This window comes from Medicago sativa, chromosome 6 (assembly GCF_051527215.1).
Source record: "Medicago sativa cultivar Bolivia chromosome 6, Bolivia_mono, whole genome shotgun sequence".
NCBI lineage: Eukaryota > Viridiplantae > Streptophyta > Magnoliopsida > Fabales > Fabaceae > Medicago > Medicago sativa.
The window spans coordinates 16,975,559-16,997,335 of NC_140754.1; the positions used below are offsets into that span (position 1 = coordinate 16,975,559).

The following is a 21,777-nucleotide window of genomic DNA, read 5'->3' on the forward strand; positions in this document are numbered from 1 at the left end:
CACAAGGCCCAAACCAATTTTTTATATAATATTAATTTTGATCTAAAATAATATTTGCAATTTTTTTATTTTAAGTACAGTGAAGTTGAGTACGTATAAAAAATTGAAAACAACGCGCTTTTTACAAAACCCTTTTTTTTTTGGTGGTGGTCGGGATCGAAACCCTTTTTACAAAACCCTAATATATCAACCAGCTGCGCAAAAATCATGGTATACAAAACCTTCTCTTAATTATTGGAACAAACCAAATACAACACGCTTTTTACAAAACCCTTTTTTTTGGTGGTGGTCGGGTTCGAAACCCTTTTTACAAAACCCTAATATATCAACCAGCTGCGCAAAAATCATGGTATGCAAAACCTTCTCTTAATTATTGGAACAAACCAATATTGAATTTTGAATTTAGACTAATCAATATTGAACGACAACTGCACATGGTTCTTGATTCCCAAATTTAATCCAACGAGTTCTTGCAAGCCAGTCCATGTCTCTTTCTTTTTCAAGTATGACAAGTTTGACAATGGCAACAATCTCGAATAAACTAAAATTTAGAACAGAGAATATGAAAATAATCATTCAAAATTCTTGGTTGAAAAAAGATTGGGTGGTATCCAACAATTTATTCCTTGAAGTACCAATGAATGTGCCAACTTCCTTGAGGCTGAAGAAGAATATAAGAATTCATATTTTAGATTCTCCCATGGAATTAGAAAACTTGATTAGGTTAGTTTTGTTTCTCTTTTCCTCTTGGTTCTGCTTGATTAATTATATCAGTATACGACGTGGAAATCTTGATGATGAATAATTCACCTTGTTGTTATGTAAGGTGCACAACCAGAGGTTTTTCCTCATTCCAAATGCAATAAATGTGTTTAATTGTAAGTATTAATCTTTTATTGGAGGCAGAAGTTTGAGACTCGAAGAACAATGCTAACAAGTTCTTTTGAAATGCTAACTATTTTTTGTTTGTATGTCAACCATGGTTGTGAGAATCATCTGATGTTTCTTAGTTAAAAAAAAGGTGGATTATCAAATGCTCCTTAATAATGAAAACACATTCCAGTATAGAAAGAAGGAATAGAAAGAAAGAAAAAAATAACAGTCAAGAGTAAGAGAGGGAACATTAACAAAACATCAATAACAAACAGAGGATCAAAGGATCAACTCAACAACCATCTTCAAACCATAATAGTTCCTTAAACAAAACAAACATCAATAATCCGAACAGAGGAACAAAGAATAGAAAGAATGAAAAAATACAGAGGAAAAGATGGAACAAATGCAAGGGAAGAACAATGAAAAGGATCAAATAAAAAAGTCGCCATGTTACGACGGCTAGCATAGTTGTCCATTGCCGCAACACTACGCGTATCTGCTATAGCACTGCTATTGACTACTCTGGTAAATGCTAATGCCTAGACATAAGGTTAGGTTTGCATTCATACACATTGCTCGGTCATATGGAATTAAATCAATCAACTATTTTGCTTAGAATCAAAAGTTAATTGATATAATAGATTTCGCGTCATTAGACAAACATGTCATCGTACAATGAAGAATAGATGGAGATATAATTGAAATATGTTGAGTATATAATCGAATAATGAAAAGGATATTAAACGATTAATTAACGAAGCTTAGTCCCGACCATATGATTTCATTACTTACATCGCACAGACTAAAATATATGTTCACACAAACCACCTTTCCATACTCTAAATAGTATTAATTGTTGACTAACTTTTGTATCACGCAAGTACCTACGAATATGATGAATTGGAATACTAAATTTTGATGCCGCTAAAAGCAACTTAACACAAACTACTTGATTGATTTACGATGAATCTAGGCTAACTCTCACTTTGAGAGGATTTGCATATGCTCCTGAATAATTGTTCTTGGCCTTTAAAACTGATTTCATTCCAACTAAGAACAAAAACCTTTTTTCTTTATGTGTGATTTTTGTGACCACTCGCACTGATTTTTAAAATTCACATTGAAGGAAGAAGCATTTAAGCTCAATTGGTTGGTTGGTTAAGTGTTTTACTTGTTAGTGCAGTATAAACATCAATAAAAACAATTGTAACCACCAACAACAACATTCATCCAACTTGAATAGCTTCTCTTTATATATTGGTGAGAATACTACCATTGGAGAATATGATAAGAGATGTAGTTGGTGTAAGGATACTTACTTTCTAATATCTTGAGCAATTTGTCTTATAATGACCACTTGTCATTACCTCAATTATAGTCATATGTCTACTTCAGATCTTGACGTTTAATAACCATAACATTAATACTAGTTGATGACACTAAATACTTCATTTGTCTTGTATTAACCTACATGCTTATATTCATAGTTAGTAGAAGACTTAAATCAAATTAAATGAAACCAAATCAAAGCTAACAGATATTGAACCTATATATATATATATATATATATATATATATATATATATATATATATATATATAACAACCAAATTTGTTTACAGTAGTTGTTTGCGTTGGAGTTTTATTTAGGTGGTGAAATTGGTTTTGACGGTGGTGGGTCTTTTGGGTGTTGAAGGTTAAGTCATTAGTTAGGTGATGATTGTATTCGCGTCTTTATTTGTGTTTATTTTGGGTGTTCCGCCTATATACGGTGCCTTTGTAATTTTTGATTTACCGGTCTCGGTTCATCTTGGTCAAGTATATATAATATTGATATTGTTTCTAGTGGAGTATTTCCTATTTCAGTTGGATTTAATTTTTTTAATTAAAATTGAAAATAGTATTTTTAAAGGAAAAAATAGTAAATAAAATAGGTAATGAAAAAGTCAACTCAAACTCATGTATTTTAAGCCTATTTTATTTATACACAGTATATATTTCGTTGATTAATTTAAAATAGTATATTTTTTTTTGAAGGAAATTTAAAATAGTATATGTTATTTCAAATATAAAGGACTATGTCGGAAGTTGCAAGAACTATCAAGTGTAATATTTAAAATTAACATAGGAAATACCAACAAAAAATATTTTTCCTATATATGTTATTGGTTATAAATTACAAAAATTGCAAACGTGTTTTCAGATAATTTGTGATATGGCATGTATTTCATATGTATTATTTCTTTAGAATTGCAAAATTGAGACTTTTTTAAATCATGTTATCAGAGATGATAACAAGTCTTCACTAAAAAACAAAAATGTTTCATACGAAATCATAAAGATTAAAATTTGAATGTTTCATACGAAATCATGAAGATTAAAATTTGACGCATCTACACAAAGTCAACTAATAATTTTCTACGCCAAGGGTTGACAAACAGTCAAACATGATATTATTTTTTATTTGATTGTAAGTTGTATTTTACCCCATTTCAAAAATACTTACAATTTCCTCTCAAAAATAATCAGACGCTCAAATATAAAATCCACTTGAACTTTTCATAAAATCCTAACCAGAAAGAAGTTTAAACATCATTATAAGATCAAAAATCCAGTTTGATACACAAAACATAAACTTTTATTTTTATATAATCATATAATAAGCACGATTTAATAATTTATTTTGGGAAGAATATGAAAGAAAGCGAGGTAAAAGTGATTTGGTGGCTTCTCACCCACAAATGATACATAGTTGTTAGAAGTTGAACCATTGTTTGCAGAAATATTGAAGATGTAGCGGGTCTCATCGTCCACATCAGAGGATAAACCCCCGACAAGTTTCTCAAACTTCAATTTCCCCTCAGTAACTTGCTTGTTGTGTTCGGTAACAGCAAATTTAGCGATATCAATCACGTATGGATCACTGATGTTCAAGTCTCTGATGTTCAGAGCTTGATTAGTGGCCGCTGAGGCAAACAAAACAAAAGGAATAAGAAAAAGAGATTGAAATCTCATGATGCTTGGATTATAATTGTTATCTTTTCAAGCTTTACAAGTTTTGTTGGTGTGAGTAATCCTTAGCCGATTATACTGTTTTATACACAAATTATATAAAATTGTTAAAATTTTTTCTAGTGAAAATAAATATAATTAAGTTAACCCTTTTTTTACTCAATTCAATCAAATCTATAATATTAAATAAAAATATGGGAACTTATATACTATTAAGTCAAACCTTTGTTCCTAAATACACGTTACAATTTATCACTCAATTAAGTCAAACCTTAGTTCGTAAATACACGTTACAGTTTATCACTCCCCACATGTCTATGCATAACTTAGAACATTAATATTTTTAGTTATCTGTAGTAACAAATTATAAAAAGTTGATGTTTTGAAAATATTCATTGAGCGATAGTAGGGGAACTAAAATACTATTATTTCTCATTATATATTAGTAAAAATATATTGTCAATGTAGGTTATCTATATTATGTATAAAGAATGTAGATTGTTTGTAATTTTATACTCATTAGTGCAATAAGAAGAGAGGTCATATGGGCACCAAGTGCCCTTCTAAAAGGTCTAAACACGAGTCTTAATGTATATGGTCAAACTGCGACATGAATGAAGCGAGTATAGTATACTAGCGTGCAAATGGGCACTCCATTGCCTATATGTCTGCTCTATTTTGTTTTATTTTGTGCTAACATGTGTATAATTTTTTTGTCAAATGATTTAGTGGTTAGAGCTCACACATTTAAATGTAGAGATGTGGGGTGTTCGGGGTCCGAACCATCGCCCCTACATATCCTTATCCTTATCCTTATCTTTATCCTTATCCTTATTATCTAATTCCTCATAACATTGCAAACCTAATTTCCTAATCCTAACCCTATTTTTTATGTGCCAATTTCTCCTTAACTATTGTCATTATTGTTCCAGTTAGCTATAACACATTACAACACAAATTTGATTTTCAAATTTCCCCCAAGAATCTTGTAGGGTTAAGTTTTTACATGTACCTTATCTTGCACTAAATGATGTTATATTTCCCATGCACAAATTCATATGTTTCCTAATGCAACTTTGACCCCACCTAATAGCATTGTGAATGACAAGCTTTTAATGTCATATGTTTCCAAAACTCATTGGAAACACATTATCTCATTGAAAATGCACTATCTCATCCTCTTCAATTTCCATGGAGAAAATAACATACACCTTCTATCTTTGTACATATCTCATACCTTTTTACATCTACCTTATCTTGCATATTAAATGATGTTATATTTCCCATGCACAAATTCATATGTTTTCTTCATCCCACCTAATTGCATTAATGCAACCTTATCTTGCATTAAATGATTTTATTTTTCCCACGCATAAATTCATATGCTTCCTTCATCCCACCTAATTGCATTAATGCAACCTTATCTTGCATTAAATGATGTTATATTTCCCATGCACAAATTCATATGTTTCCTTTATCTCACCTAATTGCATTGTAAATGGCAAACTTTTAACATCATATGTTTCCGAAACTCATTGGAAACACACCATCTCATTGAAAATGCACTAACTCATTCTCTTCCATTTCCAAGTAAAAAATAACTAACAGCTTCTATCTCTGTACATATCTCATACCTTCTCTCTCAATTAATCTTCATTCATCTTCTTGAATGTTTCTCTCTCTCTCTCTCTCTCTCTCTCTCTCTCTCTCTCTCTCACACACACACATATCCATTTTTATATTCAACAATGTTTTTTCCTCCGTTATTATTGTAGGCCAAACTGTTCAGTCTTCTCCCTCTGCGCAAGCTTCTCCATTGTTATCTCCTTTGGCTCCAGTCACTGTCGCCTCACGGTTTTTGTTCTTTCATTCCATTATTCTATAATCTTCCTCTTTTATTATATCTTTTCTCTTTGATCTTTGCTCTCTCTCTCTCTCTCTCTCTCTCTCTCTCTCTCTCTCTCTCTCTTTCTCTCTCTATTTATTCCTTATCGTTTGAATTGAGTTGGTCCAAGCAAGACTCATATTATCATATCATCCAAGGAATATATCGGTGATGGTGCTTTTGTTTCCTTTGGTTTTGACCACTTCTAATCTCTTTTAACAACTTCTTTTAAATCTCCTTTGTTTCCTAGGATTTTGACCACTACTATTCTCTTTTATTTTCTAGGATACGCATATTCACTATCGAGAGCCCAGGAATTTGTGGTCGAGTGCTATCTATCCACCCCACATCCATATCAAGGACGAAGATCGATATAAGATCGTAGTAACAATTTTGATTTGAGGATCCAGGAGACCTTTTGTTTGAATTTTCACCAATTCGATTTCATATTGAAGTTTCACCAACTATGTTTTGTAGTTTTATGCATATAGTTGAATTTTTATGCTAAATTGCAAAGATTATTTGAAGTTTTCAAATTTGAATCATAATTTCATAACTCAGTTTTGTCTATTCTCCATTGAAGTTTACTTAGAGTTTTCAATGTGTCTATGTGTAGGGTGTTTTAAGGAGCTAGGGGACCTTTTGGTTTATTGGATGGAATGAATGCTAGCAAAACTTCAACAAATATGTCTTCGTATCATTAGTTAGGAGATACTTCCTTTTTTATCAACTTTGACTCTTTGTTTGGTTTGGTCTCATTTTCTATGCGCTTATGTAGATTAACATGAGTAATTGTTTTCGGTTGTCCTTCTATCAACTGCCTTCTTTCCACCCCTTGAAAAAGTTTTTGAGAAGATATATTTTTCTATCACTATTATTTAGGAATTATCATTCTTTTTAATTGATATTGCCTTTGAACATTTATAATTCAATTATCTATTGACATCCTATATGAAGATAGATAGTAATTCCCGAAACGTTGTCGTTTTCTTTGGTTCCCTATTTTGTTGATATTGATTGATTTGATTGTCATGACTTGCTAGCAAGATTATATAAAAAACATTAGTGATCAAATATTTTTATATAAAACAGGCATGTAGTCAATCATATAAGCTTTTAGTTTAACCTATATTGTTATGTAGCCACTGTTTCGAATGTGAACTTAATTAAACTTATTATTTGATTTTCAGTTCGAGTATCTTGCATATCAAAAGTTGGTGTTTGTTGAGTTTACCTTTTCATAACTCACATAGCTTAATAGGTTTATCAAATATGGCTTAGCTCTTTTAGCTATGATCATGTTATGGAGCATATTCTTGATAAGTTTTTGTCGAGTATATAAAATAACAGATTAAACTGAATTTGATATTTTTAGTTTAACTAGCATCATTATGTAATTCTACCTTGTGCTATGGCTCTTCCCTATTCTATATTTCTCTACACAAGAATCCAAATTATGAATATCTAACTTTCAACTCCATTTCCATCACCCGAAAAAATTAATCTCTCTTGCTCCTATATCTGGTGCCATCTATAATTTTCGAAACGAATTTCATGATGTAGTAAAGATGACGGCAGTAAATATTAACGAAAAGCTATCATGTTGAGTTGAAAGTTGCAATTTTGGCTAATAGAAACAACTGTGGCCGTCAACATCACATTAAGATTGTCGAACATATGAAATAAATATATCATTATTCTATCAACAAAAACAGTTGTGACAGAAACAACGAAATCATAAACAAGTAAATCCTAGAAATCGTAATGCCAAGATGAGGAACAAACAGACAAGCGCCATCCTAATAGAAATCGTAATGCCAAGATGAGGAACAAACAGACAAGTGTCATCCTAATAGAAACCTCCCAAAAATTCAAGATGGCTTAGACGTAGTGTAAGATAACCATATTACAATTAAGACATGGCTTACTCCAGATTTCAACTTAACATGTCTTATTCCACTTCTTAAACCAATAACACTCAGTAAAATAAATTTCATCCAATAAGTCAACCCAAACCAAAATGAGATTTAAAGATAAACATCGAGCTCACTAGTAGATAACATGCATGATTCAGGAGGCAACCGATTTAGATCACAACAATTTGCTATTGCTGTTACTAAATTTAGATTTCAAATCCGGTCAAATTTTGCATATAAGATTATTTATGTGTCCTAACCTTTAGTATCAAAATTGGTTAGAGTGAGTATTAGTTCAACGGATGCTATGTTTAATGGTATTGATAATGTCGAGTGTTTAAACATAATCACACATGCCACATATCAAACGACTTCTTTCAAAGTAATTCTAGTGTTTCCAAACTTGATTTATATTAATCTATTCCTTGATGGCTCATTTCATGGATGGGATGATAGAGTAGAACTATTCCTTTTTATTATGTATTTTGATAAATGTTATTTATGATCACTTTGACAGCGGAGGAATACCAGCTGATCTAAGGAATGGAAATTCCCAACATCCACTCTTGAATGTGTTTCGTCTCACCTCAGATCATGTACTATTTCAAACATTCAGGGCTCGGCAAATGATCTTCGATTTACCAAAGTCATTTTGACAGTAACCTCGGAAGGCTAGTTATTTGGAATTCATGTGCATATGCTACTCTGAAGAATTACAGGATGACAGGGAAATACAACTTGAACAATTTCTTTTTTAGTTTTTGTTGTAATATTTGAATGTTAAATGCAATAGAAATAATAATTGATTAAGACATGCCTTACGCCACATTTCAACTTAGCGTAACTTATTCCACTTCTCATATGCTTAACCAATAACACTTAGTAATGTAAATTTCATCCAATATATCAAACCAAACAAAATGAGATTTAAAGATAAACTTCCAGCTCACTAGTTAATAACATCATGATTCAAGAGGCAACAAATGTAGATCACACCAGTTTGCTATTGCTGTTACAAAATTCAGATTGGTAACTATATAACTTGTTCAAACTTAGTTATTAAGTTTCAAATCCCCTCAAATATCGCATGTAGGATTGTTTATGTGTCCTAAGTCCTAACCTTTAATATCCTTAAATAATGCTTTCAACTTGGCAAGGTTGCCTAGTTTGAGGTTTCTTTCCAAATTTTGTATCAAGTGTCATATTTGAATTGGAACAAATAGTTCTTGGAACAGTTCGAGTATCAACAAGCACAATCAAAAACGTCTGTCAACAAATAGGACTTGGAACAATTCTCACCTTTCAATACAATAGAGAAAATTAAAATTAAAATTTAACAATACTAAAGACTAAGCCTATATATGTTGTCCAAACTATCAAACGAAATGGTTGCAACATATTAGAATAAAGAGTGATGAAAAAAAACATATAATTCTAGTAATTACTGTGAAAAATATTGCTATTGCACCTCAAATGCAGATACCGTATTATGATTGTTGTAACTTCTGTCTTATTTAAACATCAAAATGCCGATACCGTACATGTATATCTCCTATCTCATAATTTTTATATTTTACACTTTACATATATTTCAAAAATACATATGTACATCATTGTATTTGACACCATTATGCTTGTTTTAAATACGTGTTTCAAACTATTATTGAAAGGTAGTTGACATTGCAGCATAACTTAATATGAGGGAAAATTGGTATTGAAAACTATGGTTTATCAACAAATGAATGCAAATCAACAACATATGACTGCAACAGAATTTCAGTTCAAATTATCGTATTTAAGCGAAAGAGAACAGGAAAAGAGAAAGGTGAATTCATGGATAATGCAGTTAACGAGGTTACCACTCTTTAGGTGTCAACATTGTAGCTTATGTTCATTGGATACTAACAACGAATAAAATTTATTCAGAAATAAAACATAATCAATTAAACTAATAAGAAGTAGAAACGATCTTCCTTTCCATGCAAGGTCACCAAACATCTTCATTATCAAACTAATTGGATGCATATTAGAAAAGAAAGTAATGGAAAACACCGATGATTCTAGAATAGATACTTAGTAAATTCTAATGAAAGTTCACATCCTGGAGATATCCTTGGATAGGAGAAAAATTCTTATGTAATTTGAGTTTTTTCCAAATGTATTACATAAGTAGTAGTAATGCCAATTGTCATGTCTTGTGCAAGACTCGCGTTCTGTAAAATATATTTTACAAATCGAATATCATTTGCCGGGACATTGAAGTTTAAAATAGTAATGATCTAAGGTGAGATGAAACACATTCAAGAACCGAAATTGAGCATTTCCATTCCTCGGATAAGCCGGTAAACCACCCCTATCAAAGGGATAAAAATTAACATTTATCAAAATATATACAACAACAATAAATAAACATTATTCCACTAAGTGATCGAATGACACAATAGTGATCTATCAAATAACTTTAATTAAAATATATGAAGAAAAAAAGAAAAAGAAAATAAAAATACCTTTTTAATGAAAAGAATTTGAAGCTTGGGACAATTGCGGAGCAATTCTACTACACAATCCCATCAAATATATGAACAAGGAGGAAACTCTATTAGTTCAATAGAAATTAAGTTTGGAAAAAATGGAATGGCTTTTTAAAGAGACATCTTTTGTGCATTCCATGTCTACATGTGGAAACTTGACTTTCCACCTGCTAATCACACGGTGATCCTTAAGTGGGGTCTATAAATCTCAGTTAACTAGGTTTATCCCTCCTAAATCTGGTTGCACCTGCTGATCACAAGGTAATCCTTACGTGTGGGGTCCTACCATCTCTAAGGTAATTGAAAGCTTAAACTTTATATTGGCTTTCCAAGATTTCCCAAGGCAATGAAGGCCAAGGTTCCTGTAGGTATTGCCATTTATAAATCTTAGGAAACTCTTAGAACAATCCCTCTCACACTTAGTACTTCCACAAATAGGCAGCCCTATCTCTTCTACCTTACCAAGGGTTAAAGAGATTGGTTCTAATAGGTTTATTCCACGGAGTCGTTTGTTTTATTAATTACTAACTAGTTACCTCCTAGATTTAGCAAACTTTATTCAGTATTAGTAATGTCACCTCTTAAGTACTTACTACTAGGGTTAACTCGCTTTCGGTATCTTTCACTAGTTGCTAACTAATTACTTCGTAGACAGATAGTTATTAGTATAATGCTATAAATATCAAGATATAAGCAGCAAGATAGTAATAACAATATTCGGCCCTGTCACAACCTAAGTACCTAATCTAGGGTTAGGATCCTTTGAAATAAATAATTCCTAAATAAAACTTAATCGATAACAAAAGATAAATAAAATAAAAACGACATTAAATTAAAAAATATCCAAAAAAAATAAACAGAGGTTCATCTTAGAACTCTAACCTAAAAAGAATTCGTTACACATGGTAACTAAAAACAAATTACTAAAGATAAAAACATACCCTCGAAAATCAAGGAGAAGATAGAAACTCTCCTGAAGCTCCAAAGTTGCCTTCCTTTTGAACTGCCACAGTTTTGAACGAGAAATTCTGAATGAGGAAGGCTAGTATATTTAGTGAGAGTTTCTACTTGGGTTTGGGCAAAAAGTACGGGCTTTACCCACAACAGAACCATTTTCATATGAATGGGGCGCATGGAAACTGCACAAGGTGCATGTGAGTGCCTCACAACGAATGCCCTAGACGCATGGAAAATTCACTGGGCGCATGGTCTGTGAATTCGATGCCCTAGGCATTTTTTCACGTTCTAGGCATTTTTCCCATGTGATAGGCGCATGGCATCAGTTCATGGGCCCAAATTCTCCGATTTTATGTCGTTTTAAGTCTTCGTCTTCAAATAACTTGCCTCGGAACTTGGGAACATAATTCCTCCCTCTTGTAATTCTCATGAGGCCTCTTGAACTCTAAATCTTCACAATTCTTCATATGTTCTTGATTTGCTGATTTGCATGATTTTTTTGTGAATTACTTCAAAAACCCCCTAAAATTGCTATGTTTCGGGAAAACTAGAATTACAGACTCAAATATAGAAAACATTACAAAAGTCTCGAAATCATAGGCAATTGTTCTAATACTCCTCCTTTTTGCTACTAAAACCTGCTGAAAATGTAACATCCCGCTCATCAACTATGAGAGTTTTATCAGTAGAATGTATCAGAGCATGGATGTCCATGAACGATAAATGTAACGAAGGATATTATCATGCAATGTCAGACAAGCAGGTTCAGATAGCAGTATCAAGTTAAGCTGTTAAGACAAGGGGCATTTTGGTATTTGCACATAAGAAGTATATAAGAAATTCTTGTGCCATATATTTCATTGTTATTGGAACTTTCTCTCTCTAACCTCCCTCTAGAGCTCGACCCACCCTCCCTTTCTTCACTAAATCTCCTCTAAACACCATTATTGCAAGATAAAAAAGCATGCGGTTTGGTTTGGTTCAGTTGACTTTTAAAATACAATCCAAACCAAACCAAATCGAACCAATGCGGTTTGGGTTGGATCGGTTGGTGCGGTTTTTTTGAGATAAATAATTTTTTTTGTTTCTAACAATAAAATCGAGTTAAAAAGGTAAAGCACAACATATTTTCGGCAAACAACATAAACCAAATTAAAAACATGGACAAAAATTAATTCTATTTTGTAAGAAATGTAAAATACTAAGATTTTATTATTCTCTAAAAGTTTACGTAGCACATAAATACATTTTTGAAATAAAAAGCAAAGAAGAAACTTAACAAGAGAAAAAATATGTCATTTTATAAAAGTTTTTATTGAGTTTCTATAAGTATTGGTCTAGGTGACATAGATTCTAATTAGTGGTTTTATTATGTTGCGGTTTGGTTTGGTTTGGTTTGGTTGGTAAAATGAAAAGTGATCTAAATACATCCAAACCAAATGCGGTTTTTTGCGGTTTCGATTTGGAATGGTTCGGTTTGCGTTTTTTTTCTATTGAATTGGTTCGGTTTTGAACACCCCTAGTTTTGATTGTGAGAAATTGTATGTTATGAAAACTTATGAATTAGGAACTTAGAAACCCTTGTTGCCATGCATTCAAGCTATGTTGTTTTTCAAGTGTTCTGGATGTGTAATGTACCTAGGATGCTTGAAATTGAGGATTTTAGCCCAAAAATATGATTTTTGCAGGTTATGGTACTGATAAATTCGCTTGAAGCGAGTAGAACTTGCTTGAGAGAATGCAACTTCGAAACTACTGGGATTCTCGCTTGGGAACTCGCTTAAGCGAGATGAAAGCGAGCCACTCGCTTGGCATTCGCTTGGAGTGCTCGCTTAAGCTAGATTAGACAGCACAACACGTATTGAACTTGTCTTGTGGGTCTAGTAGGGTCGTGTGAGGCCTTCTATTGCAGTCTTTTCTAACTTATAAACCCCTCAACTTCAAGTATCTAATGTAAAATAATATCTAAGAGTTTCAAAGAGAATGCAAGAGCAACCATCAACACGACTCGGTAATAAATGGCACACGAGAGTATATGATATGATTTAGGCTGGGTAGTAAGCTATTCTCTAAGTATTGGGATATATGTTGAGCCTCGACTTAGATAGTCGAGAATAACTATGTTATTAGGTAACCCAGGCATATTAGGTCTAAGCCATGTACCTAGGCTACGGACCCGTGGTAATCATTCAAAGCAAGTATAAGAGTAAGCACTTAGGTATGAATAATACTATATAAGTATGAAAATATCGTGTCCTCTATTATCCATGCTAGGGGGATACAAGAGGTTCACGTTAGGGGGACGGGATACGCTCCACAAGGTAGGCCCGCACCATATTAAGAGGAGTCCGGTGTTAGCCTTAGATAGGAATTTCTAGTTATGTCATGGGATTATATTCCGGGGTTACTCCACTCGGGATTAATCCGTAAAAAGAATCAAGATATGTATGTATGTTCAACGCTAACCTCTAACATGATATGAATATTTCACATAACAAGTATATGCTCCTGCAACAAATTTATAACGACACTGTTGACGATATTAGTTTCCCCCGATCGTCCAGTCAAGGATATATTATGCACATGATATGTTTTAGCCATGATAGTGACGAATTTCCGACTTAGCGGTCTTAGTTTTCCCCGACCGCCATGGTATGCAAGGCATTTAGCAAGGCTTGTAGACTATGACATGTAGAAGCTTATGGTGATCTTAGTTATGCACGATCATCTAGAGACGTAATATAGCGTGCTCTCTTCGTATTCAGGTTATTTCCTCTCACTTTTTTCATGAAGCTAACTGTTGTGCTGATAGGTTGGCTTCTATGGGTCACTCGGTAGATGGTGCAGTTTGGTTGTCATTTTTACCTACTGTTTTGTAGCCAGATTTTTATTTGGACCATTGAAGTTTGCCTCGGTTTAGATTTTCGTAGGCGGTTTCTGTTATTTATTTCTATTTCTTTTTCTTTTATGTTTTTTTTTCCTGTTTTTCCTGTATTTTTCTTTGAGGGTTTTGGTCTAGTGTCCCCCTCCTGTTTTTTCTTTTTGTTTTTTAAGAAATCATCAAGATTAAAATTTGATGCATCTACATATAGTAAACTCATGATTTTCTAGGCCAAGGGTTGACAAACACTAGTCTATAGTCAAACACGATATTGTTTTTTTTTCTTGATTGTCTATAGAATTTTACCCCCATTTCAAAAATACTTACAATTTCCTCTCTAAAATAATCAGATGCTCAAATATAAAATCCACATGAAATTTTCATAAAATAGTAACCATAAAGAAGTTTAAACATAATTATAAGATCATATCAAATATTTAGATCAAAAATCCATTTTGATACACAAACCTTAAACTTTTATTGTTATATGATCATACAGTTTAATAATTTAATTGGGAACACTTTTATTTTTATATGATCATACAATATAATAAGTTAATTGGTATGAATATGAAAGTATTTGAGGTTAAAGTGATTTGGTGGACTCTCATACACAAGCGAATCATAGATGTTAGAAGTTGAACCATTGTTTGCAGAAATGACGAGGACGTAGACGGTCTCATCGGTTAAACCACCGAGAAGTTCCTCGAACTTCCTCGAACTTCAATTTTTCCTCAGTAACTTGCTTGTTGTGTTCAGTTACAGCAAATTTAGCGATATCAATCATGTGTGGATCACTGATGTTGACGCGTCTGTTGATGTTCAGGGCTTGATTTGTGGCCACTGAGGCAAACAAAACAACAAGGATAAGAAAAGGAGATTGAAATCTCATTATGCTTGTATTATAATTGTTATCTTTTCAAGCTTTACAAGTTTTGTTGGTGTGAGTAAGCCTTAGCCGATTATGCTGTTATATACACAAATTATATAAAATTGTTAAAATTCATTTCTAGCGAAAATAAATATTATTAAGCCAACCCTTTTTTTAGTCAATTAAGTCAAATCTATAATATTAAATAAAATTATGGGAACTTATATACTATTAAGTCAAACCTTTGTTCCTAAATACACGTTACAATTTATCACTCAATTAAGTCAAACCTTTGTTCCTAAATACATGTTAGAGTTTATCACTCCACACATGTCAATGCACAACTTAGAACATTACTATCTTTAGTTATCTGTTATAAAAAATTATAAAAAGTTGATATTTTGAAAATATTCATTGAGGCAAATTAGGGGAACTTATATACTATTATTTGTATTATATATGGTCAAAGTAGGTTATCTATATCTATATTATGTATAAAGGATGTAGACTGTTTGTAATTTTATACTCATTAGCGCAATAAGAAGAGAGGTCATTCGGGCACCAAGTGCCTATCTAAAAGGTATAAACGCTAGTCTTAATAATGCATATGGTAAAACTACGACGTGAACGAAGGGAGTAAAGTATACTAGCGTGCAAATTGGCACTCCATTGCCTATATGTCTGCTCTTTTTTGTTTTAATTTGTGGTAATATGTGTATAATTTTTTTGGTCAAATAGCTTAATGGCTAGAGCTCACACATTTAAATATAGAGAAGTGGGGTGTTCGGGGTTTGAACATTGGCCCTTGCGTATCCTTATCCTTATTATCTAATCCCTCTTAACATTGCAAACCTAATTTCCTAACCCTAACCCTATTTTTTGGGCGCCAATTTCGCCTTAATTACTTATTTATTGTTCCAACTAACTATCACACATTACAGTACAAATTTGAATTTCAAATTTTTCCCCAAGAATCCTTTAGGGTTAAGTCTTTACATGTACCTTATCTTGCATTAAATGATGTTATATTACCCATTCACAAATTCATATGTTTTCTTCATCCCACCTAATTGCATCAATGCAACCTTATCTTGCATTAAATAATGTTATATTTACCACGCATAAATTCATATGCTTCCTTCATCCCACCTAATTACATTAATGCAACCTTATTATGCATTAAATTATGTTATATTTCCCTTGCACAAATTCATATGTTTCCTTCATCCCACCTAATTGCATTGTAAATGACAAACTTTTAACGTCATATGTTTCCAAAACTCATTGGAAACACACTATCTCATTGAAAATGCACTATCTCATCATCTTCAATTTCCAAGGAAAAAATAACATACAACTTTTATCTCTGTACATATCTCAAACCTTCTCTCTCAATTGATCTTCATTCATCTTCTTGAATGTTCTCTCTCTCTCTCTCTCTCTCTCCTATCCATTTTTATATTCAACAATGTTTTTTCCTCCGTTATTGTTGTAGGCCAAACTGTTCAGTCTTCTTCCTCTGCGCAAGCTTCTCCATTGTTATCTCCTTCAGCTCCAGTCACTGTCACCTCATGGTTTGTGTTCTTTTATTCCAATATTCTATAATCTTCCTCTTTTATTATCTCTTTCTCTTTGATCTTCTCTCTCTCTCTCTCTCTCTCTCTCTCTCTCTCTGTTTCTCTATCGAGAGCCGAGGAATTAGTGGTCGAGTGCTACCTATGTACACCACATCCATATCAAGGATGAAGATCGATATAAGAGTAGTAGCAAATTTGATTTAAGGATCCAGGAGACCTTTTGTTTGAATTTGATTTAGTGATCAAATATTTTTAAATAAAACAGGCATGTAGTCAATCATATTTGATGGTTAATTGAATGATTCGCTTCATCTTTTTAATTTTTTTAGTAGTGAAATATATTTTCTATCTAACAATTTGATCTAATGTACACCCATTATTCATTCATATCATTAACAGGTGCCACCACGGTCTCGCAAACCCTTCCTTCGTTCTGAGGAGTCAACAATGATGGATAGAATCAGTTGTTTACCAGATGAGTTGTTATGTCACATTCTGTTGTTTTTAGATTTCCAAACTGTTGTACTTGGATTTCCAAATTCTATTATCTACCGAAGATGTTACTATCAACCACGCCGCCTCCAGGATAAAACAAGTCCAGTTACAACTATGCGGTTAACTACTGCACTGTAGAAAACCGTTCGAGATTTACACCCTCAAATATGGTACTAAGACCACTCTTTAATACTAAAACCAATTTAATATGGTACGTGTTGAGACCACTCAAATATGGTGTTTCCACCATTCTAACCTTTAAGTTCTCCAAACTATCAATATAGTACTATGACCACTCAAATTTGGTGTTACCACCATTTCTCCTCAAATAAAAATATTGAATAATTTTTATATACTGTTAAGATCATTCTTAATTCCGACGGGACATTGTTTATTCCAAATAGTACACTCTTTATTCCGAAGGGACATTAAACCGAAAAGGGAGTATGGTCTTAAGAACACTCTTAATTCCGAAGGGACAGAAAGGAGTAGAAAAAGGAGAAGGACTTGTTAAACAAGTCGAAGGAGGGAGATGAGAGGAACGACTCGTCAACACAAGTCAAGAAAGGGAGAAGAGAGAAAGAGTTCCCGACAACTCAATGAAACTCTTTGGTGTGTGGAATGCACTGTGTGAGCTCTCTATTTATAGAAAAAATTCACAACTAATAAGTGAGAAACTTTGGGAACAAGTAATACATTACTTTGTCATTAAGTAATTCACATATTAGATCTAGTACAAAAATATCTCAATTGAGTACCAAAAATATATTATATTTAGTACAAAAATATATTATATTATGTACCAAAATATATTTCAGATCAAGCACTAAAATATATTAGATTGCCTACCCAAATATTTTAGATTGTGTTCCAAAATATTCTAGATTGCATTCCAAAATATTTTAGCAAAACTTGTGCGAGTATAATTAGTAAAGTATATATGTCAATATATTTTCTTTAAGTCTTAATTAGTAAATTTAAAAAAGCCCACAACTGATACAAACTAAGAAAAGATATTAACAAACATGGAAAATTTGTATTTAGGCCTCCCAATATCTCCAGGGCCCTTTAAATACACATTCAGTAGTTATTTATTGAATGTATGTTTGACCAAAAAACGTATATAATCTGATAGATAACAAATATGTATTTAAGAGGTCTTAGAGGTATTTGAGGGCCTAAACAAAAACGCCCATATATGAGTATTAGAAACACTCTTTTTCCAACACTTACTCAAACACTCACTCTTTTTATTGAGTTAAACTTTTGTGGATACCATACTTCAAAAATGGATTCCACATGAATAGCATTCCCACACTGCTTATTAATATAGGTAGATATGGCATGAGATAAGAGTTCTAAATAAGCACTTAAAAACACACTCACCAACACTCCCTAAGTCTAAAGGTAAATAAGCTCTAATAAACTCCTAGATCCTTGAAGAAAAAATAAAGGTTTGTTTAGCAAAACAAAATTTTGAGGTTAAAGTGGATGATATACCATAACTAATAAGGTCATGTAACCAAAATGGACTTGTTTTGAATAAACTTTTTCTTACAAGATTATAGCTTTTCTTTACAAACTTTAAAATTATAGCTTATTTGTATATTTTCCAATTTAATGTGTAAATTAATATTTATACTTTCATAATTTCTAATATATTTCACTTTGTTGTTCAAAAAAATAAAATCCAATTAGCTTACAACTTTTTCTCTCTTTTTCCATAAAAAAAAAACTTATTCTCTCTTTTCTTCCAACCGCTTTCACAAAATAAACTACTTTTATTAGTTTTTAAGAAAATCATTTACAATAGAAAATATGTTTTTTGTTTTAAATCCAATTAGCTTACAACTTTTTCTCTCTTTTTCCATAAAAAAAAAACTTATTCTCTCTTTTCTTCCAACCGCTTTCACAAAATAAACTACTTTTATTAGTTTTTAAGAAAATCATTTACAATAGAAAATATGTTTTTTTCCTTAAAACAAAAATAGAAAAGATGCTTTTGTAATCATAAACTAACAAACAATAATTTTTAATTTTTAAAAATCACTAAGAAATATCAACAAGATTTATTTGTAGCTTAATAAGATATACTATCACATCTGGACGAACTGAAACTTGAAATTCAGTTGAAAAAGGTATCAATATTTAGAGTCGGACACACTTTAAATAGAATTATCTCAAGTGGAGTGATTCTATTGATAAAAAAATCGGATAAAATTATTATATAGAAAATTATTGTTTATTTTTTTTATAAAAGATCAAAATTGCGTATGCAGGTCAGTTTGTTAACATAAAAATGATTTTATAAAAAAACAAAATTTAGTGTGGTTGTTTATTCAAACTTTTACGTATTCTAATGATTTTTTTTTTCACCGCAAAAAATAATTAATAGAATACGTAAAAGTTTGAAGTTGAAGTTTATCAATAGAATACGTAGAAGTTTGAGGTCTGGCTCGTATCCTTGTTGGGCCTTTTAATGTAAATTATAAATAACTTCCAACTAACCATCCTTGATTCATTGCAGAATTAGTTCATTTGTTCAGCTATGAAGAAACTGAGAAGGGAACGAAAAGCATCAACTGAAAAAGAGGAAGTGAGTTTTCTTTCTTCTCCTTCGGTTCAGGTTAATTTATTGATGTCTTATTACTTTTACACATGTGTTTTTCTGTTGACGATTGGATGATTCTTTGTAGCTAGATTCCATTGTTTAAGAACCGAAAACGAAAGTTAAAACAACATGATATTTGTGACAAAGTTGTCAAAACCGGGATTTTGCTTTAGGTCGAATGGAAAGAGCAAAATCGAAAATCGGGTTTTACTCAACTTATTTTGTAGAATCCGCATAAGAAATCGTAAATTCGCAATCAAAATCATTTTATGAAAACTAAAATAATTCTAAATATACTTTATAAATTGTATATAATCATAAGCACCTTAGCTACCACCCTTTTTGCAAAAAAAAAAGAAGTATATAATCATAAATGGCTAAAAAATGGACAAAATCCTTCATAACCCTTTAAAATCCATCGATTTTGTATGCATTTCATTATTTTGTGCGACTTTGATTATTTTGGATTCTAACGTGGATTTGAGTCGTTCGCAAAATCTTGTATTTTAGGATTTAAGTCGAATTTTGACAACAATGATTTTAACCATAAAATCTGACGTGACCGTCTTGATGCTAATTATTATTGTAGTAATCATAGCTTTCATTGATAGACAACAACTAATCAAATATATTATTATAGCAGGCACTCAACGATCATGAAAACAATTTGAGGGATAGAATCAGCAATTTACCGGTCGAGTTATTGTGTCACATCCTCTCTTTTCTTCCAACAAAACTCGTTTTCACTGCAACAGCGCTTTCCAAGAGATGGACCACACTATGCTATTCACTACCAGTTCTAGACTTTCACGATGAAACCTTCAAAGACATCAAGACCTTCGACAGCTTTTGTCGTTTTGTCGACAATTTCATGTTCTCTCCTCTTTCAACCAACCAACCCCTCAAATCGTTTCGCCTATACTGCTTGTCTGGAAGAAATCACAAACATGATTGTGAAATCTTCAATTCATGGCTTGAAGCCGCAAAACGGCGCCATGTTGAGGAATTACATCTCAATCTGTATTACCAAACATTGAATCCCATTATTTTCATCTCCCAAACTCTTGTTGTTCTCAAACTTGAGTTCTTAGAACTTGGAATTGATACTTCGTGTGTTGATCTTCCATCCCTCAAAACCTTGCATTTGAAATCCGTTTATTTTCCAAATCGGAATGATTACATCAATTTTATTTCTGCTTGTCCTATTCTAGAAGATTTACTTGCTAAATCTATCTACATAAATAATGTGAACATTGCACAAGTAGAAGGGTTTAAATCCTTGACATTGCCCAGGTTGGTTAGAGCAAATATCAATTCAACAGGTGATCCGTTTTATGGCATTGATAATGTCGAGTTACTATTCACAATCACAGGATCAATAGCTCAAGATACTACTTTCAAAATCATTCCACTGTTTCCAAACTTAGTTCATATAGAACTAGTGTTTTGTCGTCGCTCACTTTATTGTTGGGATGGTGTATTACAACTCCTTCGCCACTGTCCCAAGCTTCAAATTCTTTCTATTGGCAAGGTTTGATTAGTAGTTCGTTTGTTCACTTGGTGTTTTCTTTTTCTGTATATTTAGATTAATATTATTTTTTATCTCATGGACAGTGGATGAATACCAGCTCAACCAAGGAATGGAAATGCCCAATTTCGGTTCCTAAATGCATTTCGTCTCACCTCATATCATGTACTGTTTTAAACTTTCAAGGCTCGACAAATGATCTTAAATTTGTAAAATATCTTTTGCAGAATGCAAGTCTCTTACGAGACATGAAAATCTGCTTTGCTACTTATGGAATGCTTTTGGGAAAAAGTTTGATTATAGAAGAAATGTCCTCTTGTCCAAGCATATCTCCAAGTTGCAAAGTTTCAATTGAATTTATTTAAATTTACTATAACTACCAGTGTTTTAATGGATTGTTTTTTATTCTGCTTGGATGCTTTAATATTTCAATTTTTATTTGTTTTACTTTTAAAATTTATTTCCTTGCTATGTATATTCCGGCTTCTGCATTTGCAGTATCAATTACTTGTTCGTTATATATATTTCTACCATTATTCCAACTTCATATTTTATAAATATTGTTCTAACATTGATATGGTGACATATCCTTTGTACCTCTGAATAGTGTGTTTTTCTAACATTATGTGTGGAGAGTT

The 21,777-nt window shown here is 32.2% G+C and overlaps 1 protein-coding gene and 1 long non-coding RNA gene across 2 annotated transcripts; both read left to right on the forward strand.

Annotated features, from left to right (window-relative positions):
- The first annotated feature begins 16,631 nt into the window (after positions 1–16,631).
- Positions 16,632–17,068, forward strand: LOC146913280 (uncharacterized). Its single transcript, XR_015013368.1, has 2 exons — positions 16,632–16,770; positions 16,905–17,068. It is a non-coding gene; the product is annotated as an uncharacterized LOC146913280 (long non-coding RNA).
- A 2,302-nt stretch (positions 17,069–19,370) lies between these two features.
- Positions 19,371–21,504, forward strand: LOC146913281 (F-box/FBD/LRR-repeat protein At5g56420-like). The gene is made up of 3 exons (XM_085720905.1): positions 19,371–19,596; positions 20,255–21,142; positions 21,226–21,504. The coding sequence occupies exons 1-3, from the start codon at positions 19,549–19,551 to the stop codon at positions 21,502–21,504; spliced, it is 1,215 nt and encodes a 404-aa protein (XP_085577031.1). The 5' UTR covers positions 19,371–19,548.
- The last annotated feature ends 273 nt before the right edge of the window (positions 21,505–21,777 follow it).